This window comes from Poecilia reticulata, chromosome 14 (assembly GCF_904066995.2).
Source record: "Poecilia reticulata chromosome 14, P_reticulata-male-v2, whole genome shotgun sequence".
In the NCBI taxonomy this organism is placed as follows: domain Eukaryota; kingdom Metazoa; phylum Chordata; class Actinopteri; order Cyprinodontiformes; family Poeciliidae; genus Poecilia; species Poecilia reticulata.
The window spans coordinates 15,822,094-15,842,853 of record NC_088843.1 but is presented as its reverse complement, the minus strand read 5'-3'; the positions used below and the strand labels follow the sequence as shown (position 1 = coordinate 15,842,853).

The 20,760-nt window shown below is 40.0% G+C and overlaps 3 protein-coding genes across 3 annotated transcripts; 1 reads left to right on the top strand and 2 right to left on the bottom strand.

Annotated features, from left to right (window-relative positions):
• Positions 1 to 19: 19 nt before the first annotated feature.
• shpk (sedoheptulokinase) lies at positions 20 to 7,386 on the bottom strand. The gene is made up of 7 exons (XM_008428081.3): positions 7,195 to 7,386; positions 6,977 to 7,118; positions 3,201 to 3,375; positions 2,954 to 3,106; positions 2,622 to 2,797; positions 2,177 to 2,377; positions 20 to 1,096 (listed from the first exon to the last, which is right to left on the bottom strand). The coding sequence occupies exons 1-7, from the start codon at positions 7,330 to 7,332 to the stop codon at positions 702 to 704; spliced, it is 1,380 nt and encodes a 459-aa protein (XP_008426303.2). The 5' UTR covers positions 7,333 to 7,386; the 3' UTR covers positions 20 to 701.
• A 751-nt stretch (positions 7,387 to 8,137) lies between these two features.
• emc6 (ER membrane protein complex subunit 6) lies at positions 8,138 to 10,070 on the top strand. Its single transcript, XM_008428080.3, has 2 exons — positions 8,138 to 8,351; positions 9,391 to 10,070. Exon 2 carries the CDS (start codon positions 9,419 to 9,421, stop codon positions 9,749 to 9,751), a length of 333 nt encoding a protein of 110 aa, XP_008426302.1. The 5' UTR covers positions 8,138 to 8,351; positions 9,391 to 9,418; the 3' UTR covers positions 9,752 to 10,070.
• On the bottom strand, positions 10,068 to 20,299 carry p2rx5 (purinergic receptor P2X, ligand-gated ion channel, 5). Its single transcript, XM_008428079.3, has 12 exons — positions 20,008 to 20,299; positions 19,315 to 19,465; positions 18,023 to 18,094; positions 17,864 to 17,939; positions 16,891 to 16,975; positions 16,293 to 16,373; positions 14,736 to 14,877; positions 13,544 to 13,677; positions 13,376 to 13,469; positions 12,795 to 12,860; positions 11,641 to 11,729; positions 10,068 to 11,563 (listed from the first exon to the last, which is right to left on the bottom strand). The coding sequence occupies exons 1-12, from the start codon at positions 20,136 to 20,138 to the stop codon at positions 11,299 to 11,301; spliced, it is 1,386 nt and encodes a 461-aa protein (XP_008426301.1). The 5' UTR covers positions 20,139 to 20,299; the 3' UTR covers positions 10,068 to 11,298.
• Positions 20,300 to 20,760: the final 461 nt, after the last annotated feature.

The following is a 20,760-nucleotide window of genomic DNA, read 5'->3' as shown; positions in this document are numbered from 1 at the left end:
GGAAAGTACACACAAGTGCTGTCAGAAACGGATGTTTATTGATTTCCCGATTGGGATCAGTAAGTGATTTCTATTGATTTTGTAATATCTATCAATGTCCTAAGCATTTTTTTATATATCAAATCTAATGATCTAAAAAAAAAACCAAATACAACCTTAGCAAAATGATCAACTGAGATTCTGAAGACTTTACGATGCATTGTAAAAGTTATTTCCAGACAAGAAAAGAAGAGCAGAGCAAAGTGTTTAAGTCACAAAAAAAACTTCTGAGGGATCAATTGATGATAGATCGATTTTTAGGTAGCAACCAGGCGTTTTGCCCAGCTGAATGGTTGCCATGGCAGATTAAAGGATTTCTCAAAAAAGGATGAAGGACTCAAAGCAGCACTCCAGGTATTTTTTTGATGAGGAAATAATATTATAACAGCTAAAGAAAGAGTCAATTTTACATAATAATTCCATTTTAGCATTTTTATATGACTGTGGAATAAAATGGCACTCTGTGCCTGGACAAAAAAACAAACACATAATACTGCCCCTTTAAGAGTTTTCTAAAAATCAAAATGTTTGAATCAAGTCTACTTTAAGAAAACCTGCTAATTAGTTAAAACAACAATTATATTCAATCAAAGTCTCAAAAGTTGTGCAAAAAAATCTGAGCGAATCAAATAAAACATGCAGGGATTCCCCCCGTCGGCTGTTCAGAGTCGGTCACAGAGGGCCATGGCCACGCCCACAGCAGAGTCGGCGTTCTGTCCATAAACCACCTGGAGAGGAAACGCCCTCTCCACCTCCTGCCTCAGCACCTCATTGCGAGCGAGCGCGTTCCCGCTCCCCACCAGCCTGCGGACGCCCGCCCGCTGCAGGTGCTCCACGGGCATCATGGAGGCGATGTTGCTCACGACGCCGCGGCAAAGCGCTCTGAACACGTGGCCCAGCGAGAGGTTGGAGGCGGAGATGTTGGTGACCTGACCCAGGCAGAGGGGGGCGTGTCTCTCCCCCAGGATGGTGGGACTCACCATCAGGTCGCTGCTCTCCTGGTTCAGGGCAGAGCCAATCAGCTTCTCGTACAAACACGAGTCCCTCGGCTCCACACCTGACAGGGTTAAAAAGGAGCAGAAATTCACTTTCCCCATAGTAATTACTCTAAAGTACAATCCACATGGGTCATGATGGCAGAGTCAAAGCACAAGCCTAAATCCAATTGAGAATCTGAGATCTTAAAACTTGCTGTTTACAGATCCATCTAATTTCACTGAGCTTGAGGTATTTTGCAAAGAAGAATCGGGAAAGAAATCTTTCTAGATGTGCAAAGCTGATAGGGAGATACTAAGGGTGCACTGATTGCAGTTTTCTGGCCGATCCACCAATCTTTAAAAAGCTTGACCTGTCAATTCTGATTTTGGCAAATACCAACTATTGAAATGTTGCTAAATATAGCAAGAAAGTCGTTGAGTTGGCAACAGGAGGGTGACTAATGTTAACTGGAGAACCTCTCTCACAGCGGAGCAACAGGGAACAGCGTTTGATTTTTAGATTTTTTTGCCAATATAGATAAGATTGGTGGCTACAATTGGCTTCACATGTAAGCACCGGCCAATCACCGATCGATCTATCAGCCGGCCGACTGATAGATCGGCCAGCTGATCTATCAGTCGGCCAGCTATCAGATCTATCAGTCCAAATCTGATTTGTTTCAGATTTGGAAACAAATCTGAAAAGTGTGTTTTCCAGACACACTTTTCAGATTTTTTTTTTTATAAAAGTGTTGAAAACAATGTGTGTGTTCAGGGTAAAACTCGCTAAGCCCGGTGCTCAGGGCGCTAGGGCAGTCATTCATTCAGCCGGCCGCCATGTTTGTGAGTTAAAAAAAAAAGTTTAAAATTGACAGGAAATTTGAAAATATCACCTGATAGTTATGCTTTATTGGAAGACTAGAAGAGTAACACCTAAACACCAACTATGAAGTAACAAAGGCAATAATAAAAAATAAATAAACAATGCTTAGCCTGGTGGGGGCACAAGTAAAGCCTGGTGGCCCGCCAGGCTTATAGTACACTACGGGAAACCCTGATGTTACTCTGTAAAGATCTGTCACATAAAGTCTCAATAAACCACGCTGAGGTGTGAAAATATTAGTGGAGTAAACGTAGCTCTGCTGTGTAGTAAAACATACCGAGTTCTTTCATCCAGGCGGTCAACGTTTCCACAAAAGTGGCCAACGCATTCCCGCCGTTGAGCGCCGCCGCCACAGCCAAGTACGACGAGTCAAAGTAAGGGAAGTAGGAGATGGACGACCCAAGCTGAGGAGAGTTGGGAGGTGTGAAGTCAGCTGGCATGGCGAACGTCAACTGGGCTGATGTGCTTATGTTGAGAACTGGGAGATTTTCAAAAACAACAAAAGCCTCTCAGATATGGAGTTTCAGATACTTTAAAACTTCTTCTTTGGTGCTCAAAGTTAACAAAACTAAATCAAAACAGGAGTATGAGACATTTTATTTCATGCACTTATCAGATCAGCCTTGTTAGGTTTTCTAGTGGAAACAAATTGATCTCCTCATTTAAAATGCATAGAGATGGAGCGCACTAAATCATAGTAAAGACTTGACTTCCTGTTTCACCTGCATCTGCTGGTGAACTCATGCAGGAGTAGACGGAGCACTGGAAGTCTCCTAGGGCGGCCCCTACTGGTGTACCAGCAGGAATACCGTGCCAGTCAGAGCGCGTCTGTCCCACCAAGGCACCAGGCGGCACACACCGAGGAAGCAGGCGAACGGGGAAGCCAGCAGTCTTCAGACTACAGCATGCACACAGGGCAGGTTGTTAAGAAGGACACACACCTCTCTGGTGGCGATGGTGGAAACTGTTAGGTGCTTTTACAGCTCAAATCATACATGCACAAGCCTCAGGACGCAGAGTTTAGCTTTTGCTGGTGTCTCTGGGTGTGACGTACATGTTCTCGTTCCACTGACAGCTTGCGGTGTTGAAGAAGCCCCAGCTGGCTGCATTCTGAGGCGTCGTCACGCACGAGTCCAACCCGCACAGCATGGACACCACGTAGTCCTGGATCGTACCTGCAACGCTGAAGTCCTCCAGGAATTGAGGCCTACAGGAAAAACAAAAGGTCTGCTTTATTTAAAAAAATTTTTTTTTAATCAAATCACAGAGGGAAGTGGAGCCTGAAAGAGCTGCGCACCAACCTGTGCTTCATGTACCAGAAGATCGTCGCGCAGCCGAAGCCCGTGGAAACTCCGAGGTGAGACTCCGGCTTTGGAAGAGAAGACAGGAAGTCACTGCTGCAGCGACCGTCCTGCCATGTGACCAGCTGACTGGTGTCTCTGGGTGTGAAATAGTTCCCATTTGACCAATCACAGCCTGCGGCACAGAAAAACGATACTTTATGTATAATTGGAACACTGAGTTTAGAAGGGATGTAAATGTCATTCCAGTAAAAATCCACCTAATTATATCTGTATGAAGTGAATACAGCTATGAATGATGCAATATCAAAAACATTTGATAGTTTTTTTTAGTAAAATTTTAATTTATTATCATTTTGCCCATGCATGTTTTGATATACAAGTAAAATCTATTTTTACAGTGGCAGCACTCTCACACAGTGTGACATCACCTCTGCCTGTGAGGTGTGACAAATAATTAATGTCAACTATTTTGAATCGTCACACTGCTAGATGCTGACCACTGGTTTGAATTACACAGATGTTTGTAATTCAAACCAGTGGTCATTCTATATTCTATATACATTATTATAATGTATATAGAATTTTTTTTTCTGAGAAAAGGCAAAATTATAGAATTATATATACTTCCAGTTTTCAACTTCCAGGTTTTGTGTTTGCAATTTCAGTATTTATTATTAAGCCCTTGATCAAACACACCATGATAACAAATAACATAAAACTAATAAGGAACAAAGATAACTTTTATAAAATGCTTGATTTCGAGAGACAAACGAAAGCAAAAACATATGGCTATCAAACAGCTGCTTCATTTAGTGGAAGTTATCAATATATAATATAATTAATATTTCATAGCACACCTTGCTTAATATTTTGTGTCAGAGCAAGTATGATTCATAAATTATTTATAAGCTTTTATGAATAAACTAAATGTGCTTTCATAGATCGGATAATAAATGGTTTAACGTAAGTTTAGCCAGTGGTGGAGAAAGTACTCAAGAAATTTACTTAAGTAAAAGTACAAATACACAGTCAGAAATCTTACTCAAGTAAAAGTCAAAGTACCACATTAACATTTTACTTAAGTAAAAGTAAAAAAGTACTGGCTTTTAAAAATACTTAAGTATTAAAAGTAAAAGTACTCGCTGAATGCATTACATAATCGCTAATATCATTAAGTGTGCCGATCGTATTTAATTTTAATACATCAGAAATGTGCCATTTTAATTAACACTACCACAGATTAAACATGTTCTTATTGTGTTTATTCTGTAACAGTTTAGACTTAGATATGTGATTCTATGAATCATAATTTCAGGGATGGAAACATTTTGTCTCCTGTCCTAACATAGCATGAACTTCATTAGTCACATTTATTTAGAAAGAAATCCAACTGAAAGGGGATGTAAAGAAGGTGCGGGCGGGGTGGAGGACATGCAACCAAGGAGCCATGTAGCAGAGTTGTAGTCAAGATCACCGAACCCAAGACCAGCGCCCTGCGCTAAATGACACAATAACATTAAGTTTACCTATCAAAATTGGTTTTCAGATTGATCTGAAAGATCCACATTCCCATAAAAACACCTAGATATTAAATACTTAAGAGCTGAAATGAATTTAACCAGTATCAATTAAAACTCACTTCATTCTGTTTTGCTTTCATCGCTGTGCTATAATCCCCAGATGTCTCCTGCTATCCCTAGAAAAATAACGCCCTGGGCGGTTGCCCATATCAGAAACCACAACTGAAACATCGCAATTAACGGTAAATAATGTTCAACTATGAACACTGTCCAACGGCGCAGCAAGTAACCAAGCATGAGCACCATGACTGTTCTCACCCTCCCTCCCACTGCGATGTTTGCCACCATGACAGGAGAAGAAATCAATCAATGAGCAATGAGCATGCTCTGTGTTCATACGTTCAACTTTTACTTATTCAGCGATTAAATAAATGTGTGTCTAAAAAAAAAAAATTCCCTTCTCACCCTCCGCGGGTGGTCTGTTCATCCTCTGAGCTCGGGTCCTCTACCAGAGGCCTGGGAGCTTGAGGGTTCTGCGCAGTATCTTGCATGTGCCTAGAACTGCACATTTCTGGACTGAGATGTCTGATGTTGTTCCTGGGATCTGTTTGAGCCACTGCTCCAGTTTGGGGGTGACTGCCCCGAGGGCCCCGATGACCACAGGCACCACTGTGGTCTTCACCTTCCAGGTCTTTTCCAGTTCCTCCCTGAGGCCCTGGTATTTCTCCAATTTCTCATGCTCCTTTTTCCTGATGTTGTAATCACTTGGTATTGCTACATCCACCACAACGGCTTTCCTCTCTTCTTTATCCACCACCACAATGGTTGGTTGGTTCGCCATTACCATCTTGTCTGTCTGGATCTGGAAGTCCCACAGGATCTTAGCTCGGTCATTCTCCACCACTTTTGGGGGTGTTCCCCACTGTGATCTCGGGGCTTCCAGTCCATATTCTGCACAGATGTTCCTGTACACTATGCCCGCCACTTGGTTATGTCGTTCCATGTACGTTTTCCCTGCCAGCATCTTGCACCCTGCTATTATGTGCTGGACTGTCTCAGGGGCCTCCTTGCACAACCTACACCTTGGGTCTTGTCTGGTGTGGTAGATATGAGCCTCTATTGCTCTGGTGTTTATATATATATATATATATATATATATATATATATATAGCTACTGCAGTGTACACAAGAACAAAGAACGGCTCTAAGTGAGGCTTCAGTCCTTTAGGACTTAGTAAAGATCCGTCCAGAAGAATCGGATCGTTCCTGAATGTTATATATTGCAGACTTTGGTCACAGCGTTGTCCCATATATGCGACACCTCAGTCAACACCTCCACACAATAATTCAGCGCATGAGTGACAACTTTTTTTCATCAGATGCAACATGTGTCTCTGTACAGCTAGCTAATACGTCCACGGAGCTTACCTTTCTTTAAGCTTTCCTTCCAAGTGACGCTAAAAGTTGGACGAAGTCCCCACCGTCTGTGAAAGCGAAGCGCTGCTGATTTTACATGTCGCCATATATTATGATTTATGCAGCTATTATCGATTAAACAGACATCTTCTCCCGCTCAGAGGAAACCACTGCGCATGTCTGGAGCTCCGCGTGCGAGAAAAAGGTGGAGCCGATGGGTGACAACAGACACTAAGTCACGTTATTGCTTGGATTTTACGGCGCCACCTTAAATCCCTGAACTTCAAATTTTAACGGAAAAAAAGCTCAACGAGACTTGGATGTAACGAGTAACGCGGCAGTTTTGTAGAAATGTAGTGAAGTAGAAAGTACAGATACTTACTGTAAAATGTAGTGGAGTAAAAGTAGAAAGTACCCATTATTAAATCTACTTAAGTAAAGTACAGATACACGAAAACTCTACTTAAGTACAGTAAACACCACTGAGTTTAGCAAACACTCCATCTTAATTCTGTCCCCATTTGTTTCACATTCAGTCATTGACGCATGAGTTCTCGGCATCTGAAATGTGCAGAGTTCATAAATGTCCATCGTTAATATTTAACGATTATGACTGAGATAACAAAACTTTGATTTATTTTTAGCAAGCTTTTCAGGACAAACTAACCAGCATCTAAGTATGGATAAAATTATTTTATTATTATTAATTATTATTATTATTATCATTATTATTATTATTACTATTTTCATAGCGAGACAAGCTAGCTTTTTGCAGCTCATTGCACTTTCGCCACAATGTACTTTATTTTGAAGTGTCAGAGCAGACAGTCCTCTTACCGCTCTTTGCCTTCCATAACAGAACCCCATGCATCTGTCCCGTAAGGCCGATCCTGCTGACATGCTGCAGTTTGTCTCCGGGTAGCTGAGCCAAGCATCGGTTCACAGCGTTTATTATCAGACCGGGATCCTGCTCTTTCGCCTGGATGACACAGAGACAGAGGCTGAGCTATGGTCAGATCCGTCAGCGGCGGAGGAAAGTTGAACGAGCAGCTCACCTTTATCCCGCTATCGTCGCTAAGCTCGGCAGCGGTTGGTTCCGAGTGACCCGCAGCCACAGTTCTGCAGCCCGCTGCCAATAATACAGCTTTCACCGACGTGGTGCCCAAATCTATCCCCAGGATGAACTTAGACATGACTGCTGGCTCTGCTAGCTGCTGCACATCATCCTGAAGGCAAAGTCGACTTTGTTGCGTTCACGTTACAAATAATAAATCGGAAATCTCAAATAAAGCAGAAATGACTGTAAACAGTCTGCTGTTGCAGAACAGCTAATAAATAAAAAAATGTTATTTCAGTAATTCCTTTCTTTATTTTGACTTCAGAAGTCTTTAGTTAATCCCTGTTCTATGTATGGTTTACTTTTGGACATGTGTTGCTATTTTGAAACAAATGTGAATAAATCTTTAATTTGCGTACAGACACTTGTTTATTTTTTGGTACTTCTGGTGCTCTTTTTCTGTTTAATGTGTATTTAACTATATTTGGGCGGGCGTGTTAGATCTTTATGATTCTTTAAAAGAATCACTTACTTAATCTTAGATGAAGATTTGTTGAATACAGGTAAATTTTTTAATGTATAGCTTACAAATATGAAAATGTAATAATGATTTTTTTTCCCCATTATGTATAATTGATTACATGGTTTAAAAAATTCAATAATTATTGTTAAGAATAATTATCTATTTATTTGACATTTATATATAAATAAATTATATGGCATAGTTAAATGTATAAATATTTACACAAAAGCTTATTCGTGTTTTGAATTTTAGCACTTGGATAAAATCCATCTCTCTGTAAATTTGGATATCTTGAGCATATAGCGTGTCTAGCATAGCAACATCTATGAAATGGACACAATTTGGGTGAATTTTTTGCTTTAAAACGATAATATCCTACTTTTCCCCGTCTTACAAACACACCCCTCTTATTTGATGACTGTCTTGTACCCACAATGCATTGCGAAGGAGCATGGTTGACTTTCGGCTAGGAGTGTCAGTCCTTTGAGGATGAATGTGCCGTGTCTGTGCTAGAGCAGCTGATATTTACTAAAATCACCAGATAACCAACGGTGTGAAGTAACCTTCTGTGCTATTATTATTATGCCGCAATAATTTCATCGAGTGGAATCGGAAAACTTCGTTAAAATCCGGTGAGTGGTCGTCACTGTTAGCGAGGGCTAACGGAGCTAGCCTGTCAGCAGTGACATGAATGTAAAGCAGCAGTTTTGAGTTAAAATGCAGTCTGGCCTACTCATGGTGGAGCACCGAGTGCTTAGTTGGTGGCTGGAGTCCAGGCCGGTGTTTTTACTGAGATTTTAGGGATTTGTTTGATGTACAGAAACTAACCAATAGCTCCACTTCGGCCTAAGCTAGCACCAGCCAATTCATATTTGGTTATTTTAATGTTTCTGTACTTCCATTGTTATTCGGTTGCTTTATCTTTGTGATTCATTTGTTAGATGCATCAGTTTGATCTTACTAACCCAGCAATTGCAGGCTCATTAAGAATAGATTTAATACATTAGCTTGTTTTTAATATAGCTTTATTTCAAACGCCATCTGTCAAAGAGTAATGGTGGGACAAAGTTTCTATAGATGCTCTGATCAAATAACCTGCGCATTATTTAAAGCTCTGACTTGTCGATACTGTCTTTGGATTCAGATTCTTCAAGATTTACACAATTTACTTTTAAATTTCTGGATGAAAGCATATGATTTTCAGACAATAAGATTATAAGTGGTGGGTAACAAGATAAATGGGACAATATTACTGTTACAGCGCTATCTCTATTGCTGCTTAAAATCTGAGGAAAAAAGTTTTTTTTTTTCCCACTGGCTGTCGTCCTCGTCCATAAATGTAAAACTGAAGGAATTCAGTACGACTATAAGGTGGAAAGAAGAAACGGGAATTAACCAGATAAATGTGTCCATGGAGCTTTTTAAAACCCGTTACAGCCGTTTATAGTGCACTTCACTCTGCAACGTTACTCTGCCAATATCAATTTGCAAAAACAGCAATTGTTTAGTTGAGATTGGACTAGAGCAGCCTAACTTTGCAGCAGGGCGGAGCTCAAACCATGGCAGCTGTCACCAGAAGTGCCACAATAGCTGTCACTGCCACGATTTGAGCCTGTTGTCTCTGTAACACCGTCTGCTTCCTAAACATGCCAATGTTTCCTGTAACGACAGCACCCTCTGGTGGTAGACCAAAGCCAAGATGGCAGGAGTTGGGGCCAAGCGCGAGGGACCACAGTTCATCAGCGAAGTTTCGGTGAGGGGCAACGCCGCCGTGCTGGATTACTGCCGCACCTCCGTTTCCGCTCTGTCGGGGGCGACGGCCGGCATCCTCGGGCTGACGGGACTGTATGGGTTCGTTTTCTATTTCCTCTCGTCCTTCCTGCTCTCCCTGCTGCTCATCCTCAAGGCCGGACGGCGGTGGAACAAGTGCTTCAAATCGCGGCGGCTGCTCTTCACCGGAGGCCTGGTCGGAGGGCTTTTCACCTACGTCCTGTTCTGGACTTTCCTGTACGGGATGGTGCATGTTTACTGAGACGACCACCCACAATCGGCCCTGAAATGTTTCGATATGAAGCTATGTAAATCATTAGGTTCGTCTATCCTGCTGCTGTTCGTAGCTCAACCCTGTAGTGAAAGACTTTAAATATTTCTGTTGTGAGTAGATGGTTTAATTGAGGCAGTGTCCGTTTTACTGTAGGTAGCATTTTTCCTCCTTCTACTACAGCTACCAGTAACATGACCACAATGATTAATAGCTTAGCTTGTAAAATCCTAATAAAGTGTGGCAACATTTTCATGTAAAGCGTGGTTAATATTGCAACTGATTGGAATAAAAACCTCTGTACAGATTGCTTTGCATTAATCTCTTAATGAGTCAGGCAGTAAATAAACATTATGTAGAACAGACTGAAAAAAACTCGGCATCCATTCAAACACAGATGGCTTCACGGCTTCATGTACATGATCAAAACACGTTGTGGCCTCTGGCTGGAAATCAAATTGCAGATAAAAAGTAGCAGCATTAACAGTTCACATAAATCATTTTCACTAAATAGTGTCCAACAGGAAGATGCTTTTTTTTTCATATGGTTTCCAAAAGCATCTTTGACACGTCTGTTACAAATCATGTCGTCGTACCCTGACCTTTTCTATATCTTCCTTTCAAAAATGTTCACATTTTACTCAAATGGATTAGTTTTAAGAAAAACTTACAGATGTTCACAAGAGTCATCGTTTTACTGTAACAAATTGCAATCTTTATCAAAAAAGAAAAGTCCTGCAGAAAATTCAGGTTTGTACAATGGATTATTGTAGAGTAAAAAAAAAAAATTCTGGAAAAAATTGAGTTTCAAAAGTAAAAAATGTTTAACTTTTGAAACTCAAGTTGCTTTTTAACTAAAGTAACTGATTTCCATTTTATTTTGGTAAAATTTTTCAAAATGTAAGTTTTTTTCTATCTGCAATGGCCCTAATATCCCATAGTGAATTTGCCTCTAGCAAGACCAGTGATGTAAATTAAAGTGATTCAATTTTTGTGAAACGGCTACCGTAGGAAGTGTTGACTTAACAAGCTGGATGATTACAGGTCGCAACAACCGACTGTCACATTATCGACACAAATACGTTTGATATGAGGTTGGGTGCTTGCATCATGGGACTGCCAAGCCTTTGGAGAACACAGATGTAACATTGGCGCAATTCGTCATGCAACTTTACAAACGGGCCCTTTAATGTCGCCACTCTGGTACCACCTCCATTCTCACAGAGTCATTTTCAAACCCTCGGCCCTCACTGGTCCGCCCCACATCTGCGTGTTTAGCGATTCTCGTCGGTGACTACGGCTTGATAAACATTCAACTCTGACAAAGATTTAGTTTAACTCATTGAACATAACGATCATCCTCCTCCTGTGACTGCCTGGTCCCTCGCGCGTGCTGCAGAACATTTGAGATTTCCATCCTTCAACACATCATCAGTCATGGACCGGGCCAGCAGCAGACGTCAGTCTGACACTGGGATCCACCTTCCGCGGCGTTAAAGAGACGTCTGCAGTCCAGTAGTCTTCAGTTGCCCGCCATGCTAGTTGTGCGAAGAGAAACTGATATGATGCTTTGGCGCCGCGCCTTGTTTGGACTGGACGGCTGAGTATCGCTGCCCCGTGTTGCGTGGAACGGTGGGACCCCGTTTCGCCGCGTGGCTCTCCTCAGGAGCAGACGTCTCCACCGTTAGTTCAGTTTCCTCCAGCTTTTTGATAGAGTTGGCTGCATCTTTGTCCACGCCGGCTTTTCTGGATCTCCTATCCCGGTTGCTTGCTTTATCGTCCTTCTGTTTATTTTTCTCTTTTCTGTAAAAAAAAATAAAAATAGAAAAGCTTGCATGGAGGCGATAAGGGGAAAAAAACTTTGTGCCATTGAGCCATACTTAAAGTTGATTATTTCAAATTTCCTCTCTCGGTAGAAGGAGCTCGTGTTCATCATGTAGAGAAGTATCATATCACACACAAAGGCTCCCTGAAAGACAAACATAAGACCCAAACTCAAAACCACAGGAGGATACGCATTTATTTCTCTTCTGAAATTGTAAGGCAATGCCCTGCAGAACTATTCGTATCGCTTTTACTTTGTCACATAACCACAGATTTCAATGTACTTTGAGATTTTAAAACCATAAACCAACACAATGTATTGCATCATTGTGAAGTGGAACTGGAATCATACAAGTTTTGAAACCGGTGGTGCAGCAAGCTTTTCATATGTGCAGAGGGTGTGAGCTGACTGGGACTGTGGCGCAGGATCACATCATAGCAACTCAAGAAACGTAGAAATTTCAACTGAAATGCACAAACCGCATTTGTTTCCTTAACTACATATTAGTAGACTACAAAATTTAAGTTGTGTTTTTCTTAAATTCTACAGTTTTGATTTGTAATTTCTGTCACTTCCTGGAGTATTTTGACTGGTAGGTTGTGATTGGTCCTTTTTCATCTAAGGAATATGCTGATTGGATGAAAAACAATTGGCCATTTGTTGGTGGCGTGGATACTCATTTTTCAGCTGCTTGTATATTGATGTATTTTGGAAGACATGAATTTCCTCCATTTTGGCCTTGTTGGTGTTCCATATGTGAGGAGCAGAAACATTGAGGCTGAGCGTGTGTCAGATGCGAATTTAGCGCTGAAGTGTAAGGAACCTAACACGACTAATTATTGTTTGTACTGATGTCAGATCATGTACTGACATCAGTTGCACTGCAAACCCAGATTGCTGACATGAAGACAAAGCCACAGAGCTGACACTGAACGCAACATCTGTGTCAACAGCGGTGGAGATGGATGAGGCTAAACAAAGAAAAGAAAACCAGAAAACCTGAAACTATGTTTGTCACAGGAAGCAAAAGAACTCCAGGCTTCGCTAAAATCTGAAGCATCATTTTCTGCCCCCTTTACAATCATGCATTAATTGGTGTTGGTCCATCACATAAAATCCTAATTAAAGTTTGAAAGTGTCTATCATGCAAAGACGCTCAAAGTGTCTAAATATATTTGCATCCACTGCATATTTTAATAAATTACTTACGATACCCATCAGAGCAACACCTGAGCCAATCGCAATTATTGTAGGAACGATGTTGAATTTCCCAGCCTGCAAAACATCGACAAAGCATTTGTGTTATTTGCAGAATCACACACAGCAGGTAAATTATGTACAGGACAAATCAGTGTTTTGTTTTGTTTTTTTCGTTTAAATATCTCCAATGTTGTTACGAATGGATTACTTGGGGAGCAGTAACTCATTAAAATGACATACAAAGCTTGATAAAAACAAGAATTTCCTGGAACAAAATATAAAACATGTTTGAAGAGATTTATCCCACTAAAACCAAAAATATTTTCTAGTTTCCATTAGATCATATTAAACTGATGTAGATTTGAACACAGCAGCAGGTTTGGCCTCTAAATAGCAACAGATTTCAGCTGGTCTCTTGGCTTTCTATACCTTTCTGCACATTAATTTCTTCATATGTTCAACACCGACATGTCGGCGACATTTAGTGTGAATTTTACATTAACGGCTTCACTAGATATCGAAACTGGCAAAACGCTGACATGTTCAACACTTTTTACCCGCTGCTGTAGTGTCCTTGTGAGTTGCTTTACCTTCCCATTGATCATGATGTCAAATCGAATCCCATACACTTTGTACAGTGTGCGAAAAGTTTCACCATTTTGATCTTTGTAATACCTCGCATGTCTGGAGGAGAAAAGGAAAACAGTTCAGGTTAACCAAATATGCAAAAAGGAGAAAGTTAAGCAGAAGCATCGTACCTGAAGTTGTATCCTGATGTGACAGAGTTGTTTAAATTCATGTCCAAACGGGTGAAGCTGTATTGTGGATTACACTCTGACGAGTCCTTATCCAGGTCGCAGTTCCACTCGATGAGGACACCGACGGAGCCGCCCTGTCGAACACACACAGTGAGCCCAAGGTGAGACAGTATCTATGGAAAACAAAGTGACAGGTCATCATGAAATCAAGAAGGTCAGAGTTAACGCCCGACGAGTTGCGTTACTTGACTTCATTTGGGTTTATTCAACTTAAGCTTTTTTTTTATGCCACTCGCTAATTAGGTAAGGTAATTTTGTTTATGTGGCACATTTTCAGCAACAAGGCAGGTCAAAGGGATTTACATGAATTAGAAGAAAGTACAACAACAAAGGAAAGAGCAAAAGAAAACAAAAAAAAGTATAAATCTACCTATTGGTTCCCCTTGATTAAGAATAGGTGGTCTGTAATTTATAAACTAGTTGGGCTTTCTCTGGATTCTTGATCTGATAAAACTAGATGGTACTTTCTAAGTTTGATCTAGACGTAAACCAACAGGAGTTTCAACAGGTGGCTTCTGAAAGCAAATTTTTTTGCACTGGATTTTATTTATGGGTATCCAAATAAAAGGAGTGTATACAAATGCAGCATTATGACATTTTATCCAAGCATTTCAACAGCAACAGATGACATCCTGTAACCGGTTCAGATCTACTAAAGGAATGCTTTGGTATTGAATTTTAGGCAATGAAATATTCATCCAATTCTTTTCTTAAATAAGAAAATTATTTATTTGCATCTTTTAGTGTATTTGTAATATTCTATTAAAAAGAAAAAGAGCTTGAGTGTTTAAAAAAAAATACATTTATGTAATGTTTTCATTTCTTTATTCGATTAATTGATTGTCAGAATATTTAGTAGGTTAATCAATTATAAAAATAATTGTAAGTTGCAGCCATAAACAAGATAAATTGTTAAAAAATAGAAAAACCACCACCAATGCTAACCTCATGATGGTCCCTTATCCGCTGTTTTCTGACATTCAAATTTCTCCTCGTCGCTCAACATGAACCCCATCGTTAAAGAGATGTTGAACTGAACAGTTGTTTTAGTTTGTATATGTTCCATAGAATCCAGGGGGATTTTTATGAACGCCGCGAGAAAAATCAAGTGAAACCAGTTGCTTCTCTCTACCTTAACAGCCATCTCCTGGAAGTCATGTCCCGTTCTGCTGACCAGATCTCTGAGACGGAAGATGGGGCAGTAGGGATGGTTCTCTGCATCATGGAAGCATCTCTTTAGGTAGCCCTCGTCAGATGTTTCAAGGACATTTGACCTACAAAGGGGGAAAAAAAGAAGCAAAAACAGGCCAGATATGAATAGTGACTTATTACATTTAAAGCAGCAGTATTCTATATTTTCCAGGCATATGGTAACTATTTTACAGCACAATTGAGTAACTATGTTACATTCAGTTCTTATAAAAGTGCTTATATATATATATATATATATATATATATATATGTCAAATATGATTTAAAAGGAATTTGACTTCGTAACTTAACACCTTGAAATTGGGACTCTGTTGCTTTAAAAACTCCTGCTCTTTATGAAACGCCGCCTTCAGGAAGTCATCACAACATGGCTCCTCTATTAACCTTTTAACAACATTTTCACCAGCGCCGTACTGAGAAGTAGCTCGTATAACGAGCTGAGCAGATGTGCTGCTCCATCAGGTGTTTGCTAATTGCTGCTGGCTAGTCTGAAGGAGCAGAGTGACAGAGTTGTGGGGGAAGGAGGAGCTTCTGAGGAGGAGCTTTGACCTCAAAAGCGGTGCCAGGTCCACTTAGGTGAAATCAAGTATTTCTCAAACACACATGAAGGAATCAAAGCAACACTGCATGTATGTTTTTGATAAGGGAATGACATTAAAACAGGATGTAAAGTTAAAAACAAAAGTCAGTTTTACATAACAGTGCCCCTTTAGAGGCGCAACAATTTTATTTTCTGATTCATTGTTTCCCTCCTTCTCAAAGCTGCAGAGAGACTTGTCATGTGGGCGTGTTGTTAAAAACTGAACAATAGATGCAATCTGATTTATGTGAACTACTGACTGACTGCCGCTTCTATGGGAGGCTGCATCTCAAGGCCATCTCTGACCTCTATTGTAAACTTTTAAAAAGTGGAGAACTCGTAATATTTCTTATTTAAGACCTGCTGTAACCTGAACTCCTGCTCCTGTAGCAGCACACAAGAGTCCCGGTGTAACCGAACGTGTCTCACTGTCAGAGGGGTGTTGTATTGCCAGCCATTTTTAGTGGCAGTCATCAAGTGGCGTCAAATTACTCCTCTATTGCCGTAATGTCTCGGCATGCTGCGGTTACAGAAGAAGCACGAGGAAGACGTATGTGTAATCAGACGGAGCTCCTGATTGATGAATTAGGAACGATGTCCAGCAGCGGTCCGTTCTCTCCTGCGGGACGGTGAGCGGCACCGGTACCGCTGTCTGGGCAAACCCCTGTCTGATCTGACACCTGTCCAAACCAAGGGCTGCTGTCAAGGACGTCTCAGATGACTGTTTCACTGTCTCGCTGAGAGCAATGCACACGCCCGTATAAATAGACGACTCGGCACCCTAAAGCTATTTAAAGCAGCCATTGAAATATGTATGGCCCCCCATCTCACTCTACGCCGCGATGCTTTCAAAACCACAGGCACAGGAGCCGTCAGCGGCCACTTATAGCTACTTACTTTGAGAATTCAAACTTGGGGAACCGGATGAAGTTCTTGATGTAGATGGTGAAGTTTTCTGCTTCGCTCAGTAATGGCTCTCTGTGGTAAAAAAAAAAAAAAAAAAATTAATAAAAGAAGAAAAAAAAGACAGTCAATATAAGAAGGCCGTTTTAGAAATAATACCTCTGCTAGGACTGGGCCAGATGATTTAAAAATAGAACTTTTACTTACTTTTCATATTAAATAAAAACATTTTTCCTCTCCCCTCTCTTCTTTAATTAAGAAAAATTACAAATGATAGAAAATATTTTTTTAATTGCTTTTATTGATATCATCGCTTCTTTTGGTTGGACTTTGGACTCAAAGTCCAACCAAATACAAGATGTAAAATGTGCTTCTACAACAAAATTACAGAAACCCAAGGAGTTCATTGGTGGAAAAAAAATAAAAATCCAGATTTTCCTAGAATGAAATCTTGGTGAACAGAAACTTTGGTTAATCAATAAAATCTATTCCCAGCCCTAAGCTCTGCTGTATATCAGGGGAATATTTAGTTATTATTATATTGAGTTTTGTATGAGTTAGCGGTAACACACAGTGGGAGGAGGATTCTTACGTTGGCGTCTGGCTGTGTTCGATGGGACACCAAGCGTGAATCTCACAGGTCCCTGTGCTGTTCAAACACAAGCCCGTCTTTATTCCTAAAACAGAAAACATCACTTTCTCAATCTCTGTAACGTAGCAAAACAAGCTGATGGCAGTATTTCACTCTTGGAAGGAATATACTACCAAGTCAAAATTTTTGCAGTACTGCTCACCACTTTGATGAAGTGGTGAGCAGTTTATTGTTGAAATATTCTCTAATGTTTTATATGCATAGCGGCCATCTTGAATCTAAACCCTCGACTGGTTGTGAAGCGCAGACTTTCCAAGCTGGAATTAAAACTTCAGCTGACCACTGATTTTATTTTTCCCCAACATCGAATACAGAAATTCGGACTCTAGGCTATAAATTAAATTCAGTATTTCACATAAAATGATTGTTTCTTGTCACCATTTTCACATATTAATGTAGAAAATGGATCAACATTAAATACATCTGCTTTTTCAAATAAAAAAACACATTTGACACATTTTAAAAATTATATTAGTTTAAATTATCACTTGTTGCTTTCTGGAACCTTGGATAAATTGTGCTGCATTAGTAATGTGGCCTCATTTTTTTATACTAAAAAGAAGACTACATCTAAATGCTTCCATTACTGAAGCATAAAAAATTGTGACATGATAAATTTTAAAAATTACACTTAAAACTCATTTGATATTTTTATGAAGCGTAGTTTTGTTTTTTGCACAATTTACAACAAAATATCCGTCATTCCGTATGTGTGTGGTACCTTAATCTTGGTTTCAAATACCGTACAAGCACCAGTATTTCTAATATTATGAATTAATGAATACCAAGCACTTTTATAAGATAGCTTGCCTTAACTCGAAAATCTACTTCCTATTTAAGTTAACGTTTTTGGCACTTCTTCAGATTTGTATTTCTGAGGTTTCTAAGAAACGCCCCATTGAATGACTCCTACCATGTCCAGCTGTCACACTTTCCCCCTCAGGGCAGTCGTCGTCGCTTAGACATCGTCCATCTGGAACCTTAAAACTCTGCAGGACGAGCAGTAAAACTTTTCACAGTGGAATAGCTACATTTAAAAAAAAAAACTAAAAAACTCAGTATAGGTACTCACCTCAGCACAGAAGCCCAGCCTCTGATTCGGGGTCTCTACGTAATTTGTTACTACAAAAAACACCTGCTCACCCTGCAGAATTCAATTAGGTTTAGAAGAAGAAAGTAAAAGGTTAAGCACATTAAATTGTTCAATACTGTTCAGTCGGCTGAGACAGACATTGAGGCTAATGCCACATGGCGAAAAAGACACGTCTCATTAGCAGCAGACAGAAGGAACATTTTGAAAGTGTTTGTTCAAGTTGCAACCACTAACTTCAATGGATTTTATTACGTGACTAAAATTATTTTGTACCACACAGTAAAGTAGAAGGAAAATGACACGGGTTTCAACATTTAGTAACAAAAATGTATGTGTGCGTTTTTATTCAGCCCCTTTACTCTGATGTCCCTAAATAGTGTAACTAACCGCCTTCACGTGTCACCTAAATAGCCATTAGAGTTCACCTTTGTGTAATTTTATCTCAGTATAAATGCAGCTGTTTTCTGAAGGCCCTATGACACGTGTGAGTCGCCCGGTGGCCAAATTTGGCCCTCAATAGCTTTTTATGTGTCCCTGAAGACTCCTAATGACATCAACAAATACCTGCAGTTTTTCAAAAATCTGCAAAATTCACAGAAAATTAACACAAAATCAACAGATCCCCACATTTCTTTTTTCTCAAAATTGTCCAAAAACATTGAGTTTAAGTGACTGCTGCCTCGGTTTTACTTGATGTCAAGTTGTAGTCCGTGACTGATAGGGCGATTAATAAAAAGTCACATTTAACATCATACATTTGCGCAAATATTGTAAAACTTCCTTACAAATATTTCTAAATTAGCACCACAAAAAAAAAAAATTATATATATATATATATATATATATATATATATATATTTATGTCCAGTGTTTTATAGATTTCATGAAAGTAACTTCTGGTTTGTTATTTTGTTTGTATTTCCTTTTAACTCACGTAAAGCACTTTGGATTGCCTTGCTGCTGAAAATGTGCTAGAAAAATAAAATTACCTCGCCTTACCTTTAAAGGACTGGGCATGTTTGGTTTACAGAAGTGGCCCAGTCCATACCTAAATCAGAGTTTAAAAGTTTCTAGTTTAAAATGCATGTTCACAAACACTCTCCCTCTCATTTAACTGACCTTGAGCAAAAATGTCAGACCAGACTTACACACCAGGTAAAGACATAACCCCCCCCAAAACAAACCTTCAGCAGTAATTGGCACATGATGATGATGTAAAGTCTCACTGAAATACACTGATGTTTGTGGCTGAAATGTGAAAATGTACTCACATTCGGAGGTATGACGTAATCCTCTGCACTCCACAGGTAAGGTCCGGTCTCTGAGGTGTTGGTCAGAGACACGCCTTTGAGCTTTGTGATGACCGAAGTCTGGATTGCCTCCTCCCTCTCCTGGTACCCTTTCTTCATCACAAACACCCATCTGAAACATCATCTTCATCACTCACTGCGTTTTAGAACAGCTCCCTCAAGCTAGAACCATGTTCTCCAGCCTCAACAGGATCCAGTCCTCATCAGCATGGAACAACAGGCTGCTGTCAGTGTTTTCTACGTGCAGTGGTGGCTTGAAATGATTTGCCTATGCAGATGCATGTCCCAGGAGTTACACCGCGATACAAACGATGCCTGAACCCGAGACGTGCATGCCATGAGGCAAAACCAGCTTACAACAGCCTGAGGCTTTGCCATTTTCGAGTTTGGGGTCAAGTTTACCGTAAATGTAATTTTATATTAACAAATAAATCATCATAGCATAAAACCATATGGTATAACGAAAAAAGTTGCCGATTTGACAAACAACATTCAATCCTGACTTGGCGATGCTTCAGATAAAGTAAAAAAAAAAAAAACAATCAGCATGTGCAACTTTAAAGCCACCAGCTATTTAAAATTGTCCCATAAGCTCTCCTATTTTTAACTTTGCCATCCACTCTCCGCGTTTTTAGTCCAAGCAACAGACCTCACCCGATTATGTATCCGAGCACGGCCAGCTGATAGAGCCGAAACAAAATCCCGATTTTCCTGTTTTCGGCGATGACATATTTCTCCGTCTTGTAGTTGAGGAGGGAGAAGAAGAAGCCCCCGCAGACTGCCATTGGGTCGCGCCTCGCCAAAACCCAAAATGAGACAGCAGCAGGTCCCAGCCTCTCTCTATCCCCGCTGATATGCCGCAGCTGGGTCACTTGTCAGGCGATAGGCAGACAGGGGCTGCGAAACGCTGCTGCTCGCATCCCAGAAGTCAGTGTGAGGTGCTGAGAAATTCCTTTCACTCACTCAGTACTAGTTTTACAAGTTAAGCTACAAAAAAAATAAATAAAATAAAATAATAATAATAAAATCTTAGAATGTTATGGAAGCCCGTTTCTGCCACTCCGTTAAAAAATAAATTATGTCATTGTAATGAAATAGTGTCTCAAAATAATGAAGATACTATCTCATTATTTCGGGAATTAAAATAGTATCTCATTATTTTTGAAATACTATCTTTATTTACACTATCTTTATTTATTTATTTTTTTTTACCAGAGTGGCAGACACGGGCTTCCATAGAATGTCTTGGGGACAAAAATCCATGTTTTTGTTACTCATTTCACAAAGAGAAGCTCAGATATGAATGTAATTTATTACATAAATAATATTTCATGCCTGCATTCTATTTTGTTTTGTATTAATTTGGACTGGGGATCAGGGAGGCTAGAATGTTCAAAAGCCCAACCA